Here is a 19494-nt window from a genome sequence, read left to right on the forward strand (position 1 = left end):
AGTAGTGGTAGTGGTAGTAGTGGTAGTGGTAGTAAAAGCAGCAGCAGTAGTAGTAGTAGTAGTAGAAGTGGTGGTAGTGGTTGTAGTAGTGGTATAGGTAGTGGTATAGGTAGTGGTAGTAGTGGTGGTAGTAGTAGTTGTGGTAGTGGTAGTGGTGGTAGTGGGAGTAGTGGGAGTAGTAGGACTAGTGTGTAGTGAATGTACCAGACAATGCAGTCTCCGTGACTATGTGCCGCTATCATAGAGCCTCCGTGCCAATTTACTCGACCATATTGTATCCATGACAATGTACCAAATGACATGATCATACATCATACAGTAGGTATGACAGTGCACATACGCATACACTTTACAAGACAATGATCATAAGTTTGCAGGGTGCGCTTTAGAATGATCCGGTCACACAGATACTTCATATATTGACCTGCTCTATTGGGTCGTACAGATAGTCTTATAATAGACGCTGCCATACAGTCTCATAGACATTGGGCTGGTCAACCAGACAATGGACTCAGTATATCATATCTTTCAGTCAATTTGCATGTAATAAGTGGAACACTTTCCATGCTAACGGGTTGCACTTGAACCAACTACACAACCAGGCAGCATATATCGGCAAGCATCGATGTGACTTGGTATTTTCCCTTGATGGAAATGGACAACATAAGCTACCGCGCCGTCATAAAATATCTCCAACAGCCATCCATGGTGACATTGTATCAACTTTAGAATACGATCCTTCCTTTGCTACTGTTCAGTGGTGGGTAGTGGAGTTCAAGAGGGGAAGAGAGAGGGGCATATTTGATCCAAAACCTGGAAGACCTTCAACCATTAAGTCACATGTTAATCAAATACGTGTTTTTTTTATGATTCACGATTCAGCACACGTCACATAAGCAATACAGTAGGCATCTATCATGAGAAAGTTGAGAATATTCTGAGAAATGAACCGAGAATGACAAAAGGTTTCAGCATGCTAGGTGTCAAGGCTTCTGATACCTGATCAGAAACACCAGGTTCATCATTTCTCGTGAGAAGTTACGTCGTTTTAAGAAGGTGCAGCTGCTTTTGTTGAGAGATTGTAACCATGGATGAATCTTGAGTTCACCACCATCAACCCGAGACTAAGCAACAGTCAAAGTGGTAGGGACATCTAACATGTGTATCTACATGTACTAGATTTGGCACTGTCAGGTTTCTACCTCTTCCCAAACTTAGCGACAAAACAGTCTGATGATGTCATTTCTGGAAGAAGTGAGTGGACCACGGAGGAGAATATGTTGAAAATGCATTAACAGCCAACTCCATCAACTTGTCAGCCCCCTCTGGTAAAAGGTCACTGACTTGATCGTGGGGTCAGGCGCGGTGACGTTTTGAAAGCGTTTTATTGTACCACCGACGTCCTTACCGTTGCTGTTCATAATATCAACCACTGGTTTGTCTGGACCAGATTCATGTTGTAACAGGCCGACATCATACAGGTAGAATATTGCTGAGAGCGGCGTTAAACAAACAAACAAGCAAATTCTGTATTCTCTATGGTCTTCACACACACCGTGATCGGTACAACAGTGCTATGCACACCCGTTTCACCTGAAGCCATTAAACGTAGAGGTGACGCTTTTTATAGCGTGTCATTGCACCACAACGTCGTGACTTTGATGCTGCTCATGATATTAATCATCGGTTTGTCTGGCCCGGATACGTCTATTTACATCAAGAATAGCGTTGACAAAAGTAACTTTAATAAAAAATGGTTACCTTTATTCTCAGCATTTGATTCATAGCTCTCTGTTGATACATGATATGTTTGAGTCTGAGTGTGTGTTGCAACCGTGTTGGTTTGAAATAGGACAATGTTTGTTTCCAACCCTTTCATTTTCTAAAGAGTGTATTGTGCCATTCTATGCAATCCGAAATATGTCTTTGACGGAATACTGTATTAATCTACAACTCTGGGAACAATAAAAACGTTTATAAAAAAAAAGAAGTTTTCCCCTCTACGTGACAATGGTCGTCAGACTCAACGCATGACCGGTACGACCCGCTATGCACACCAGTTTCTCGAAAACCTGATGCCATTAAATGTAACGGTGCAGTGGCCTGTGTTCATATGTTCTTTCATTCTGTTTTGTTGATGTTGCTCCTCTTACGTTGACAGGAACATTAATATAAACAGTATGATGTGGGTGACAGTCATTATTCTTAACTGACACAATCGGATGTATATTTTTTTACTTTATTAATTTTAGTATACGCGCTTGTGTGGTCCGATTTTATATCAGTGTTCAAGAAAGATATCCTTTCTACCATGTTGGAAGCATAACAGAGCAGCAACGCTGCTGGCTTTAGTTATTACGAAGCCAGCTGCTGTGTTGGAAACATTGGTACCCCAAGGAGAATGACGAACATAGTAAAAAAAGAAACACCCAACTAAACGTTGAAACTAATAACAATGTGGACTAACACCAACCTGCCACACAGGAAGTTAGGCCATGTGGGAACTTGTAGGTTAATAACTACTAGGAATTATTTTCTGTTAGGCAATTCGAGAATTTTTTGTGATGTCGGTTGGCCATAATAGCCTGATGACCTCATCGACACACACAGATGTCCTCTCTGCACTGGGAGTGAAAGAACAAACACAACGATATGTTTCTGTCTTTCTTGGCGTTCGTATGTTATTGGTTTAGTTGGGATTATAGTCATGATTAAGTCGGAATTGTGCAGTCGACTCTGCCTTCAGCTGAGATGGCTTGTGGATATGGGAATGGTTGAGTTGCTTTTTTCACAATAAATACACAAACCTACGATCCACTCACGGTATTGCGGTCTCCGCTTTTAATATATTTTTTCGGTTTAGATGGATTTACGATTATGTCAGAGCACTACATATACAATCATAAATAATGTTATGTCATGGGAGATTTATGACATTATAAGAAACCAACATGTGTAGATTAAAAGGTACGTTTCTTATCTTCTTTTGACATAAATGTCAGAATGCCTCACATAAATGTAGTATCGATGTACATGTAGTCATTGGCACGGACATGTGGTTAGTCATCCTTCCAAAGGAAACCTCTGACATCTTGCGGATGGAATATCATTTTCGTCAGAATACAAAGACAAAACACCATTCTAGGACTTATCTGTTTACTTCGTGTCAAATATGGAACACAAAAATACAATAAATGATTGTTCGCCCATTTTGTACGGAGATAATCACATGATATTAGCACCAAGTGACCGTGAAATAGCACTGTGGCGCCAGTGAACTAGCTTCGAACACAACACTGAACGTCTACCGTGTTGGACTTCTACCTGGTCTCTTGTGCTAAGCAGCGGGAGGTTTCTCATACTGTGGTTGTTGACGGTGCCATTACTATGGCAACGGTACTAAGGGGAACTAGCAGGTGGCCACAGTACACGTGTGCATACTGACTATGAGGAGGGCATACATACACACCTTAACTCCACCAAACAACACAGTCCAACAACATTGGGCGTAGAATCCTTATGGTGTCGGTTATATTAATAATCGGAACAGAATACGAGTAGAAACACAGTACGATAATCCGTTTAGAGTTTAAAGTTTGACTTCGTGGCTTGTGTTTGAGTGCAACCGTACGTACACAGGGCTTCCGTAAGCATAGGGCAATGTCATTGTATGCAATGTATATCAACTCAATGTGCCAACAAGTGAGTAAGACAAATCTTAGCTGAAATAAAGGTATCAAATGACTTTATACAATCAATTCTGTAAAAAATTGTGAAGCTCACCAACATGTTTTTCATCACATAGAAATATGTCACAGATTCTAGCAAGTAAATTCACTGACAAATAATGTATGAAATCTCTATTTTCTTAGTGGCACTAATCCATCCCTCCTTGTAACACACCATAAAACTCACGCCTCACATTCAACGATATAAACTTAATACAACAATATAGATGTCACTTTACAAAACCTAACAAAACAATATATAATATTTTTTTACAATATCGTTGAAACATTAACAAGCTATGTACAATATGATAATGCCTTAAATGTCCGATATTCATAATTTACAAAGTGTCTGAAACATTAAATCTCATGTGCTTCGTCCATATCAAAATATCATCTTATATGTTACGTGAAACAATATGAAAATACTATCATTAAATTATGTATTGACCGGTCCTGTATGTTCAACGTTCTGTAAGGGGTCACTTAGAACATTGAGCAATACGAAATGGTCAAGACATAAATAGAAATATAAAGGGTGTGATACATTACCCTAAGAGTGTCGAGAGGCAAATGTGTATAAACAGGTGAAAATGCTTAAGTGTTTTGCCGTTTTGTTAATTATTGCTGCACTACACTACGGAAATTGGATTTGCGTGAGGCTACGCCTAAGTCATCCACTCAAATGGTAAACATAACATCCTTTCTGCCATTTTACCATCCTCACGCAACACGCATATTGGCACTTTTATAACAATTTATCATCACTTCTCGCTTCCTACACAATTGGTTACCCAATCAAGATTAAGGAAAACATTTTGTCCGGTACATATTTTGATTCAAAGCGAGGCAAGACTATCTCTGTCGGTTTCCGTTTCCGTCGTAGTCCCGGCGCCAAATCTCTGTTGCACGTTCAGTCGAATATGCTCCGATGATGGAGCTGAAAATGAAAGAAAAACATTCCAGATTAAGCACAAACATAAAACCGTGTTCTAATCACTATCCCTGAAAAACATAATCGGAAGTATTTGAATAGCTGTAATAACAACAAATACACGAATATTTATAACCACGTCGGTAATTAAGAGGGACTTTGTCCTGAAAACACGAGCCGCAATTCCAGAGGAAAGCACAGATAATCCGCCCGTACCGGACATCGTCTTACCACGTCATGGCCCCGATCAATATTGATGGCTGCGGCCTCAGCCCAGCCTTCTGAGCTTACAATCAATGGCCTGGGGGAAGTATGTTCTTTCTCAGAGGACAATATAGCTACCCAGACGAGGACAAGTCTGTGTCACTGTCAGCTTATAGCTATTAGGTGGGCGAGAGGTCGCCTAATATATATTTAGTCTGACATTTGTATACTCAAGGTTAAAGTTAGGCTAAATGTATTCAAATTTTGTGTTTTTTATTCACGTTAGGAAGAACATTGCATCATCATTGAGTTAGCTATACGTACATTTCAGTTAAGGGTTATTCTTTTGAGGACGTGGAATGCTCTCTGTAAATAGTTACCGAAGTAATGACACGGTAATAAATCGTATATATTTATAATTTAGATAAAGTAACAATTTCTTGATTACATTATTGTGCCGGGTATTATTAGTTTAAGAATGTACAACGTCAACACCAAAGAAAAACGATTATCCGATGAAACAGATTCTATTCGGCGTAAAAGGCAAAATAGAGGTGACAACTACATGAATGGATCCCTGAAAATCAGTGATGACACCAGGTGTTCCATTTGCATAACAATGTAAGTGTATGTAATCACACACCCGTCACATAACTAAACCCATTGAAGAAACCCCAATAAATCAAGGAAAACTACAATATTTCGAACTATGAAAATAATTATGTATCATGTTTTATTCCCTTAACGTGTGCCATTTGTTCTTATTTTGTGACCGAGGTTTAGTGTATAGGATCGTCTGTCCGGTCGTTGGTTCGATCCCCAGCCGCGTCACACCAAAAGACGTTCAAACATGGTACTTGTCATCCTGCCAGGCGCCCGGCATTAAGGGGCAAGTTAAACTGCGGCGTGGTAGCTAGCACAATTATATCGACATTAGTCTGTAATGCTGCAAGCAGCCACACACACACACACACACACACACACACACACACACACACACACACACACACACACACACACACACACACAATCTCACACAATCTCACACACATACACACAATCTCACACACTCACAATCTCTCTCTCTCTCACACACACACAGGTCACTTCACCTCACCACTCATTTCCTTGTTACATTTTATAACCACTTAAATCAGCACTGTCCCGGTACATGTAACACACTACCTGCAACCAAGCAGCATCGGTGTCTACGACTGTGATTTATGCGAAACTATGCGTCATACCGTCACGAAATGCCATCAACGCTACTAAAGCACACATCACGAGGTAATACACCAATCCACTTGTAGAAGAAAGGAGTCAGCTTAAGCCTAAACTGAGATTAAATTACACTGAGATTAAGAATCTGAACCCGATATACACACGGATGAATGACGCTAACATGCTGGGAGTGGGTGCCATTTGTCCACTGATGTACACAGAGATTATTCCATTAAATTGCTTTTACGAAAATGCATAAGACGCAATCTGAGTCATTCCCAGTTGCCATCTGTCATCTGCACCCCACAACAGGAAAGTGGTAAAAGGAGTGTGCTTAAACATGAGCTTCGTACTGGGTCTAAAGGCAACAAGGAAGGTCGCTTAGGCTTAGGGGTATGACAGTCCGACAGTAGAATTGTTAAATCGCCCAGTTACAGCGTCATGTCCATTGCTCACCTTTTCGCGAACACCTGATATCATCACTGTTTGATAGTGATTCATAAACACATCCTCATGATATAGTCGGAATCATACTATCGACTCTGCTTTACGCAAACATTTCTATTGAATATTATATTAATTGATTTACAGATAAACATAAAAAATGCAGCAAAGAGGGTTTGGGTGATCCTGACACAGTTAGGCTGGTTAGGCTCATCATTAGCTCAGTGCCCTTGCCCCCTCTACACGCAGCCCAGACAGCGAATGGGACTTCTCCCAGGAAACTCTGCCTAGTCAAACCCACCCAGAACTTTTCGTAGAATGTGAAGACTCCCCAACACTGCAGCCTTTTGCATTACCCAGATTGTCACCAGCTCTCTATCCTGGCTGCAAACCCGGGTACTCTCCCAATGTCAGTCAACAGATTGGGAGGTAACAAACCTAAGGCACCGAGAACAATGGGGAGTCGGATAACTTGGTACTTGGGATGCAAGCGTGACATTTCGAAAGCGAGATCCGCATAATTGCCATGTTTTTCCTGAATTTTGTCAATCACATAAGAATCAAAAGGGACAGAAAATTCAATGATATAAATGATTTCATTTGATTTATCAAAAAGGACAAAATCAGGTTTGTTGGTGTGGATACGTCTGAGGCTGTATACGGGCCTGTTCCAAAGAATTTGGCATTTTTCATATTCCATGACGCCCTCTACATATTCCGAGTCGTACCATGGGTTGACCTCTGTGTCAAAACCACAAGCATGGCGAAGACGTTAATAAAATGATCGAGCCACCCCCTCATGTCGCTTAAGATACTGTGTCTGTGCCAAAGCTGGGCATCCACTGACAATGTGTTGGACAGTCTCATTAAATTCATTACATATATAATCTACATTTCGTATTATTATTATTATTATTATTGTTGTTGTTGTTGTTGTTGTTGTTGTTGTTGTTGTTGTTGTTGTTAATGTCATAAGTAATATAGGTGGAAAATAAAATTTATTTTAATGCAAATGCTTTTTTTAGTTCAAAAGGAAGTATGGATTATACGCATGTACATTAGTTTATGGCTAATTATAGATTACATATATATGCCAAATGTACCTAGAGTGTAATTATGTTTCAGATTTTATATTTTTGAAATAGTTTTCGAGAAGTTCGTAGATTAATCCCGTGCAATGTAATCATTTCTTGTACACGTGCATTGCGTGTAGGAACCATTACATGATTTGATAATAATATGACTATTATAATTGTAAAAAGTCAATGTGAATGCTGTTTGGGCTACATTATTATCACCCCGTCAATAGATTAGTGTACACTCGATTTACATTCTCAGCTCCCTGGGTAGTATGGAACCAAATTCTGTGAAGTTGCATTACCTGTCATCCTACCGCTGGGTGAACATATAATTTGGGGGAGATTTTTTTATCGATATGTTTTGAAAAATATGTTTGAGCATAGGAATTATTTCAAAATACAATTTTAACTGAATGCTTTCTGGACTAAGTGCAAGAGTTACTTGAATGTCATGATAATATCAATATCTTAGATAGATGATTATACCGCGAGGCATACGCATGCATGTGTACACTATAGTCTGCACACAACGCAGCACAGGACTGCCTTGAGCAACAGAACACTTCAATACGGATGTAGTCAGAAAATATTCAGATGAACATTTCCAAAGTCTGGTGTCCAACAAAGACAGGAATATTTACTCCCGCATTGAGCAAGTATCGTAATCTTTTAATAGCACGACTGGTGAAGTATACAAGAATCCATGTTGACATTTATAGAATACATTCCTATTGTTAATAGCATTACGGTATGCATAGCTTCCCCCTTACCATCTACTAGTATAAAGAAATTCTAATAGATGACGATAGCGAAGTGATGTCCTGTGGAAACCTAGACAATAAAGTGTGTTCACTACCTTTGGGCATAAAGCATCCCCAGTGTCTCTGCCATGCCAGTCTCTTTGACAACTCAGAAAGCTCAAATCGATTTCCTAAAACAACTGCCGCTTCAAATGTTGTTTTTCATCCACAGAGACAATGTAATTTGAAAGAGAATTTTAACCCTGACAACTAGTACGGGCAAATTGCTTCATGTTGCGACAAACTTGCTCTGAGTGGCATTTGTTTTACATTAATGTTTCAGCTCCCAGAGACGTGGGCCTAGAGTGTAAATACTACTGTTTCACGCTTATCTAATTATCCTCGTTAAAACGAAGTCTTTGTTGCTGTAGCCATTTTGCTGAGTCGTAAAAGGTTTGAGTGAAACTGAGAAACGTCTTTCCTTCATCTTAGGCAATATTGCCATCAGTGTGAATTAAATTGCAGCCCATCGTAACAGATTCGAAAACTAAATTCGTTTGGATTGAATACGGACGTTACATAAATGACAAATAGGTTTCCAATCCGCCCTCCCTGGCAGTGACACAATGTATGCATGTCTTGAAAGATTGCCAACACTTCGAATGATAACTTGCAAAAGATAATACAGTTAGTGGTGACGAATTAAACATACATACATCAACGTACATCCCTTCCCAGCATTAACCGATTGTTCGTTTTGGATCTATTTAAGAAGCAAATACTATGCGCAATACGCGCGTTCTTCGTTTCCAATAACAACCCCTCCAATACTCCCGGGACCGATAATTCCTAATATAGCATACATTAAATTCAATCTGAACTTATAACACTTCCACCAGCTCACTCAGTTTGTGTCAATTTCTTGGCCATAACTGTTAACCCTAATCCGTATGAGTGATCCCACTGGACTAATGCAAGTCAGATCTGCCGTTATTACATGCGCATAGAACCCTACCTGGGGAATTCCACTTATCTTTGAACTATTACTTAGCGTAAAATTGTAAAGCAAATTTGTAACTGTGAGTCTGAGAGTGAGTCCCTAAGGGACAACATCAAACACTGGGTCAACATGACATGTAACCTGATCGGACAGCCAGTATTGGAGACGATCAATCCTAAATCCTAAACTGCTTTTGACGGCGTTCGACATACATGGCTTGAGTGGACGCCAGCACTGTTGCTGTCATAGACTATTGAGGTCTAACTGGGTTGTGTCCTCAAATTAGTTTAATGGATAGCGATGCCTTATGTTATGTTCGCAAATACATAACAATTTACTCGACAACTTCATGCAGATGATGGTTGGTACAACGTTATATGACATAAAAGGTGCAATTAGCGAGGGGGAATGCAGGATGCCATTTCGTAATCAAATCATTTACATGAATGCAACCTTTCAAGTGTTTTTAACCTTTTTGTTGTCTTCGCCCATACGTGAATGATGCATGCCTTCTTTGTTATGCAACATCAGTGCGGGGTAGCGTAAGAACATGCAGAAGGGTAGTTTTTACTCCACCTTATCTCATGTGACAACTCAATACCATAATTACAATTATAAGACACATAGGTTTATTTTTGTTTTAAATCCTTTCAAGTATGCTTAGCGACGAACGCGTTTTCATTAGCAATAATTGCAGGACTAGTTCTTAATACCTCCATTACAGAACGACATGTCTGGCAGAGAGCGGAACATTGATCTAAATCTTTCATTACATGTCCAAGACATCTTTCCAAATCGTTCTAGGGGCGATTGCAAAACTTAAACGGGATATATTGCGAAACAGGGATCATTGAAAGTATTTAAGAGTGACAACACTATTCACATTCCGCGACCGGCTAGATTGGAATCTTGGAACCGGTTTCCGCTCTGATGCAAAATTTAGAGACCCATTTTGTCTGAAATCAATACAAGAAATCCTTGCTGATGCTAGAAGCCCAGGAAGAGGCCGCATCTCCCTGGTATTGAACCGAACCAACACGAGGCCGGTATTATCTTCTTGGTCCAAATTACAGGGAATACCACACCGTTCTTATGTGTGTGAATACTACACAATTTTCTGTTATTATGCGTACAAAACTTCCCCCAAATTCAATGACTTGCCACAGAGAAGAATGTGTTTATGGAGAATATAATTTTCGATTCGGCAGGGAAGTGCCCCACGTCATTATTTAAGTATTTGAATTTCAAAGAGTTCAGATTGAAAAGATATTGATTTAGCTGTTCGAGGTGAAGCCGAAAATTGAAACTCATATTCAAACATGGCGAGCAGATTGATAAGTTGAAAACAGTATTATTGAATTAGATAGCTCTATTGAACTCTTAGTGAATGTAACCTTCTCAAATACATGACAGTGATATAGCTTTTAAACTGTGTTATCACGGTTGATCATAGATATAATGTTATTGTGCCATCATAGCACAGATTGGATTTTCTTAACGAAAATTAGGCCATGTGGTCTTGTGGCATTACCTTGTCTTTGAAATGTTAGGTACGTCTCATCTCCCTAGCATGAAGGTTCTATGTTATTCGAGTAACACATGCTTATATGATGATGTATATGTGTGCTGTGTGGTGTCACAACTGTTTGGCAAAACATTTACGTGACTTCAGTAAGGTATGTTGTCAGTACGAGCGAAGAGTACTGCACACAATATCGATTTATCTATTGAAAGTTTACAAAACCTGGCCCAAGAAGGCAGTTGTCTTGGGAACCATGATTTGAGGCAACAACTTATATGGAAATATTGATATTGATGTACCAAGATCTACATCTACATCTACATCTACATCTACATCTACACCAGTACCAGCATCCGCACCAGCACCTACGCCTTTCTATATCAACATCAACAAATACAGGGACATTAACGTCAACATTTACACGAGAATCTTTAGCCATGTCAATACCCACAGCAACATGTACACAAACAGATTCACTAAAATCTAACACCAAATCACAAAAGTTCACTATCATAAGAATCAACACTTACAGCTACCCATACACATATACATACATATACATATGCACACACACACAGAGAGAGAGACACACACACACACACACACACACACCAATACCCACACCTACATCCACACCAACAGCCACGTCCATACCCCCACATACACCCACACCCACACTCACACCCAGACTTTCATACACCCATACAAACACTCACACCCAGACTTACATACAGACATACACACACACGAACACACAGACACACACACACATCACCGTCAATACCCACACCTACACCAACACCCATGCCTACACCAACACCCAGACTTACATACAATCACACCCACACCCACACCCACACCAACACCCACACCCACACCCACACCCACACCCACACTGACATTCACACCAACAAATACACATACACCAACGCCTATGCCAACACCTCCACCTACTCCGACGCCAACACCTTAATCTACACTTGCATGAACATCTTAATCCATTATAGCATCCAATTAACATTATCATTGATGGTTTAATTTTCATTTGTATTATTTTCGCACTCATGTTTACAATCACATCTTAACACCAACAGTCAGGGTGAGATCGAGAACACCAAGGTGTACTAACTGTACATACCATAGTTGTTAGAGGTTCCCGTAGATCCGGTGGGCGCCATCTTGTAACTGGCAGAGTTCATGGTAAGTTTTCGAACATTCTTTTGTGGCTGGAAGACGATTATGTACACCTTTGGCAGAAACAGACAGAGCAAGGCAACCGTAGCACTTAGTGAGATAGACACGCACAACGTAGTGATCTGAATCTGGAAGAGAAGAAGATGCGGTTAGTTTAACAAGAACACACAAAACCAAACGTACATGAAATATCATCTTGTGTATAGCAGTCATCATAAAATCGAGTGTCACTTGGCAAGACAAAATCCTCCCTGAATTCTATGCTTGAAATAAAAGTGAGGTGAGGTGAAATGGGGTTTAACGTCGCGTCCAAGATTATTGCACTTATGTAGCAAGGTGAATGCATGCACGCGTGTGTGTGTGTGTAGCTGCTTGTACTAGTCCGGACTAATACCGATTTTTTAGGGCTCGCCCACTGAGATACCATACCGCAGTTTAATATGAATATCCCATTCAGAGACAGTATACTGACTCCGAGCCGACCAGTACCTTTTTGGCCTCTTAATGACGAGCGCTAGACAGGGTCGCAACAAGTACCATCTTTTAACGTATTTTGGATCGAACTCCGGACCTTCCGCTCTCCGGGTGGACGCTCTACCACTTGACCACGGAGGCGGTCTGCTTGAGTTAAAAGCTAACACGAAGCGACCTCCTTCCCTAACGCTCTACCCTACCTGCACGGAGAAACTACTAACCGTCCACACACCTTAACCACCTGCCAATGCTCTACGGGGAACGCACTAACCGTTTACCCACGCACCTCCTGTGAGATCGTAATGACTGTTAAACACCCAGCCCACTAGTCGAAATGCACGAATTGTTCACCTACCCCCACCTCTATAGTGAACGTAATGACTGTCAAACACCCAGCCACTAGTCGAAACGCACGAATTGTTCACCTACCCCCACCTCTATAGTGAACGTAATGACTGTCAAACACCCAGCCACTAGTCGAAACGCACGAATTGTTCACCTACCCCCACCTCTATAGTGAACGTAATGACTGTCAAACACCCAGCCACTAGTCGAAACGCACGAATTGTTCACCTACCCCCACCTCTATAGTGAACGTAATGACTGTCAAACACCCAGCCACTAGTCGAAACGCACGAATTGTTCACCTACCCCAACCTCTATAGTGAACGTAATGACTGTCAAACACCCAGCCCTCCACTCGAAACGCACGAATTGTTCACCTACCCCCACCTCTATAGTGAACGTAATGACTGTCAAAACACCCAGCTCACTAGTCGAAACGCACGAATTGTTCACCTACCCCCCACCTCTATAGTGAACGTAATGACTGTTAAACACCCAGCTCACTAGTCGAAACGCACGAATTGTTCACCTACCCCCACCTCTATAGTGAACGTAATGACTGTTAAACACTCCGCGATCCATGGAGCACTCACTCATAGTCTTTCACAACGACCCCAGATCCACCTACCCATCTCCTTTGGGAACGTACTAACCGTTCACCTACCCCAACCACCACGGAAAAGGCACTAATCGTTCACCTACCCCACCCTCCACCGGAAAGGCTCTTATCGTTCACCTACCCCACCCTCTACCGGAAAGGCACTAATCGTTCACCTACCCCACCCTCCACCGGAAAGGCACTAATCGTTCACCTACCCCACCCTCCACCGGAAAGGCTCTTATCGTTCACCTACCCCACCCTCCACCGGAAAGGCACTAATCGTTCACCTACTTCCACCTCCAAGGGGAATTTACTAACTACTTATTTGCATAATCTCCAATCTCCACTGGGAACGCATTAACCGTCAATCTATCCTACCTCCACTTGGAACGCATTAACCGTTCATCTATCCCTCCTCAGCTGGGAACGCATTAGACGTCAATCTTTCCCCTCCCCTTAAGTTTAAAGAGAACTTTGCCATAGAAAACACAGCAGGCATCGATCCAGATTTTAAAATATGACATGATTCGATTATACGATACGACACAAGTTAGAATTTTTGACATGGCATGTGAATTGATAATAGCGCAACGCATAGCGTATTCAGTGTGTGCACGGGTTCCGCATAGCCATCATCAGGCCATCAACGTCTGTCTGTCAGTTTTGTGTGACAGCTCAGACAACGATACAGTTCCGAACAAATAAAACACATCGTTCACAAATGCAGTCCGTGCACAAAGGTTAGTTACTGGAATTATACAAGCACAGTCGTAAGTGGTCTTTGAAATGAGAAATTCAGATAAAAGAGGCACTGTGACATTTCCATTGTCAACACTGCGGTTGGCATTTTTTGTGGTAAACCATTTAATCTCGAAATTATCTCTGATACTTAAAATTCGATAAATTATCAAAATCGAAATTGACTAACATTCCCTTTTCCTCATACATCAACATTTATCCCTCTATCGAAATTAACTAATCCCAAATCGTCCTTATACATCCACATTTATCCATCTTAACTTATCCCAAACCACCCTTATACATCTACACTTATCCCTCTGTCGAAATTAACTGATCAAAAATCGTCATTATGCATCCACATTTGTCCGTCTATGTCTAAATGAACTCATATTCCCAAGCCCTCCTTATACATCCACAACTGCCCTCTATGTCGACATTAACTAATCCCAAGCCCTCCTTATACATCCACAACTGCCCTCTATGTCGACATTAACTAATCCACACTATATTTATACATCTACATTTATCCCTCTATGCCGACATTAACTAATCCCAAACCCTCCTTATACATCCACAACTGCCCTCTATGCCGACATTAAAACTAATCCCAAGCCCTTCTTATACATCCACATTTATCCCTCTATGCCGACATTAACTAATCCCAAACCCTCCTTATACATCCACATTTATCCCTCTATGCCGACATTAACTAATCCCAAACCCTCCTTATACATCCACATTTATCCCTCTATGTCGACATTAACTAATCCCAAGCCCTCCTTATACATCCACATTTATCCCTCTATGCCGACATTAACTAATCCCAAACCCTCCTTATACATCCACATTTATCCCTGTATGTCGACATTAACTAATCCCAAGCCCTCCTTATGCATCCACATTTATCCCTCTATGCCGACATTAACTAATCCCAAACCCTCCTTATACATCCACATTTATCCCTCTATGCCGACATTAACTAATCCCAAACCCTCCTTATACATCCACATTTATCCCTCTATGCCGACATTAACCATCCCAAACCGTTCTCATACATCCACATTTATCCCTCTATGTCGACATTAACTAATCCCAACCCTCCTTATACATCCACAACTGCCCTCTATGCCGACATTCACTAATCCCAAGCCCTCCTTATACATCCACATTTATCCCTCTATGTCGACATTAACTAATCCCAAACCCTCCTTATACATCCACAACTGCCCTCTATGTCGACATTCACTAATCCCAAACCGTTCTCATACATCAACATTTATCCCTCTATGTCGACATTAACTAATCCCAAACCCTCCTTATACATCCACAACTGCCCTCTATGTCGACATTAACTAATCCCAAACCGTTCTCATACATCAACATGTATCCCTCTATGTCGACATTAACTAATCCCAAACCCTCCTTATACATCGACAACTGCCCTCTATGTCGACATTAACTAATCCCAAACCGTTCTCATACATCCACATTTATCCCTCTATGTCGACATTAACTAATCCCAAACCCTCCTTATACATCGACAACTGCCCTCTATGTCGACATTAACTAATCCCAAGCCCTCCTTATACATCCACAACTGCCCTCTATGTCGACATTAACTAATCCCAAACCCTCCTTATACATCCACAACTGCCCTCTTTGTCGACATTAACTAATCCCAAGCCCTCCTTATACATCCACAACTGCCCTCTATGTCGACATTAACTAATCCAAAACTATATTTATACGTCCACATTTATCCCTCTATGTCAACATTAACTGATCCCAAACTGTCCTTATACATCTACATTTATCCCTCTATGTCAACATTAACTCATATTCCCAATCCGTCCTTTACTATCCACATTTATCTCTCTATGTCGAAATGAACTAATGCCAAACCGTTCTCATAATCCGCATTTATCCCTCTCAACTAATCCAAAAACGTCCTTATACATCCACCGTTATCCCTCTGTCGACATTAACTAATCCAAAACCGTCATTGTGCATCCACATTTATCCATCTATGTCGAAACTAACTCATATACCCAAACATTCCTTAAACATCCACACGTATCCCTCGATGTCGAAATTAACTGATACCAAACCGTTCTCAGACATCCACATTTATCCCTCTTAACTAATCCCAATCCGTCCTCATACATTCATATTTATCCCTCGATGTCGAAAATAACCAATCCCAAACCGTCTTTATACATCCACATGTATCCCTCGATGTCAAAATTAACTCATACCAAACCGTTCTCATACATCCACAATTATCCCGCTGTGCCCTAGAACGACATTGGCGGACACCATATCGTATAAAATCCACCCACCGCAAAACAAACACGGAAATCTCTCTGCCACTCGTACGTCAACCTTCCAACATCGTCCTGATAATGACAAGCTTACAGTAGTCATACAATCAGACGACAAGAACAACAATTACTTATGTCTTTATGGTCCTGGTAAAATGGGAGCCCAATTTCCCCAAATTCTAACGTTGCTGATAACACATGCTAGAGTTACAGGCCTGGAGCAATACTATCTGATGTCTCCAATCTATATGTTCAATATCAATTATCTACCCAGAATACTTTTGCACTATAGGCCCGAGTAATGGCATTTAAGTAGATGGTGTGCTGGAGGCTGTTTCCAAAACCGTGGTCAGTTCAGTAGAAGAAAAGCACGCCCTTCCAGTGAATATCCAGCAACAAATAACTTAATGCGTGCTGTGGTACATCGCTCAACACAAGTGATCAAGTCCATTTATTAATCTTCCTATCTAGTCATTACTGGCATTGAGGACTCCTGGATGTCTGTCAGACCGTCAGCATGCTGGCTGCATTGTAACCATAGTAAGCTCCTTTCGGCTTCAAATGTGATAAACACGTTAATGTGATTTTGTATAAAGTCAATATCTGTGACACTTAATTAACTTTACTTAACAAACATAATTTACATTTTTCTTAACGTTGTAACCCTCAAGGAAAAAAACATTTATAATTTCCAATGTCTGGGGTCACATAACTAAAGCAACAAAAATATTTCCATAATCATAAGACTCAGATTCCACGGTGACGGTGACGACTACATCTAAAGCATGTGTTTATGAGTCACTATCAAATAGTGATAATACAAGGTAGTCGCGAAAAGGTTTCCTGCCCACCGATGGCACCCGTAGCAAACACACGCTAGGCAAGTCAAATTCACCTGGTAAACATATGGTCAAAATAGGAACATCATTTTGGTCAATCATTGGACATCATTTTACTCAAGGATGCGTCAAGGTTGCAATGTCCTCCATATGTCTTCCATGAAGCTTGTAAAGCTTTACTGAGGCCATGAAGGTGTAGCCCTGATAATAAGGCTTTTGAGCAAGAGTCATATGACGCTCTTGAAACGCGTGGAAAGGGCATGCTCAGTTGTACCTAAAACGTTGTGAAATGTAGACATCAAAGGCTTCTAAAAACTATTTACAAAAGGACATGAAAAACAGAGATTTATGGCGAGATTGACGTTTTAAAACACACTTAAGTAATAGGTCAAGATTTATACATGAAATATAGCCACCAAAGGCTTCTAAAATATATTACGAAAGGACACGAGAAAACGGAAGTTTATAGCGAAATAGTTTTGATAAACAATTTAGTTATAGGTCAAACCTTATACATTTATATATCCTTTTTCCTATCTCTTTGATTTACTCGTATCCAAAACTCATTATGTCAATAACGTGACAAGGCATCTATACGATATCCACATACAAGCAATCGTCGTCCATAAGCTTAATTCCCCTGTCTGTGTTTCATCCGTCAATAACAGGTTCATTGCTATTGATTGACCTAACATATCAACGATATTTGCTCCATATCATTGACCTAAATTTTCACAGTCATTGTGTTTTAGAAATGTGGTTTCAAGCAAGCGGAAGGAATTGTGCAATATTGACGCACATCTACTTGAATTACCCTTGTCCCTGGTTTAACGCACATGTCCCTGACGACTGTCCACGACATCGTCGACGAGTTGTTTACACAGACGGTGAGTAGGAATCATAATATAGCACCCACAAATCTCAGAGACAATGAACATATTCCTCCTCTCCTTGAGAATATTCTAGCCCCACAGAAATCGAAGTGTGAAGAATTCCGATGCAGTGGTGGACACAGCTAAGGAATGATCGCCTGGAATCTGAGGATCAATGCGTGAGCCCTTCGGCCACCTGGGATATTTCTTAATGATCGGCCAACTTTGGACATGGTCAGTGCAATTCCCTCCCGTCTGCTTCGATAAAACCAGATCATTAAATGCCATTTTCTCACATCGTCTAATGAAGTCAAACATTCCACTCCTCCTAACCGCTTTTTGACGATTACGGGAATTTAACTGGTTTCTTTGAGGTTACAGCCATGGGGATTTGATCCGGAATACCGCTTGTAGTCTAGAGGCGGAATATGGAACTTATCACAAGGACAATACCAATTTGGACCATTTCTACTCCTGATTGATCATGCTGGGGAAAGTCACTGACGGCTTGTGAATCTAAATCCTGCAGAAGTAGGAACAACTTGAACAATGTAATGAAATGAATCATTATTTAAAAACGTGTCATGTTCAATTTCCTCTTGCTTTTTCAAAAGCCTCTCTTCGGGGAATAACCAGCTAGTGAAGTCACACATATGATGTCCCAAATGAATTGTTTGTTCGAACAGGTAAGTAGAGAGAGTGCGTTCCGGGGCGTTCAAGTTACGAGTGGATATTGCATTTTCACGCATAGCCATCTTTTGTGAGAATAATTAGAAAAAAAGCTCACGAGATATCTCCCGCCGCAAACACTGAATGACGTCATTGACACCCATTTGTCAACTATCAGGGCAAGCGATAAGTAGGTATACACCATTCAATGCGAAGTAAGATGTCATAAAGCGATAACCGCCACAAAATAATTCCCATTTCCCTGTCCATTAAAGACGTGGAATAATCTGCATTATTAAACACCAACTGTTTTATTTCCAACGTGTGCAGAAGATTCAAAACGTCAACGCAAGAGAATAATCGGTCTCGTTTGTGAAAGGCAAAATTGTGGTGAAACCAGGAATATGCGAAAAGGGTAAGCATATCCTGCACTACCGGTAGCACACACCGCTCACATAATTTTCATAAAAAGTAGACTGTTTGTATATTAATGGACATAAATGCATTTTTAAATGCATTCTGGTTTGAAGACATTTGCCAGTATCAAGCAACAGCCCTCACAAAGT

The 19494-nt window shown here is 40.7% G+C and overlaps 1 protein-coding gene across 4 annotated transcripts in view; it reads right to left on the bottom strand.

The window, feature by feature from the left end:
- Window positions 1–3142: 3142 nt before the first annotated feature.
- LOC124134084 (metabotropic glutamate receptor 3-like) overlaps window positions 3143–19494 on the bottom strand; it is a 152450-nt gene continuing 136098 nt past the window's right edge. For all 4 annotated transcript variants that reach the window (XM_048396827.1, XM_046498729.2, XM_046498736.2 and 1 more), the window contains 2 exons: window positions 12011–12194; window positions 3143–4668 (listed from right to left, as the gene is read on the bottom strand). In XM_048396827.1, coding sequence (XP_048252784.1) covers window positions 4568–4668; window positions 12011–12194 — 285 coding nt within the window. In that variant the 3' untranslated portion in view covers window positions 3143–4567. The remainder of the gene's footprint in view (window positions 4669–12010; window positions 12195–19494) is intronic.

Source organism: Haliotis rufescens, unplaced genomic scaffold (assembly GCF_023055435.1).
Source record: "Haliotis rufescens isolate VD_foot unplaced genomic scaffold, xgHalRufe1.0.p SCAF_16, whole genome shotgun sequence".
Lineage (NCBI taxonomy): Eukaryota > Metazoa > Mollusca > Gastropoda > Lepetellida > Haliotidae > Haliotis > Haliotis rufescens.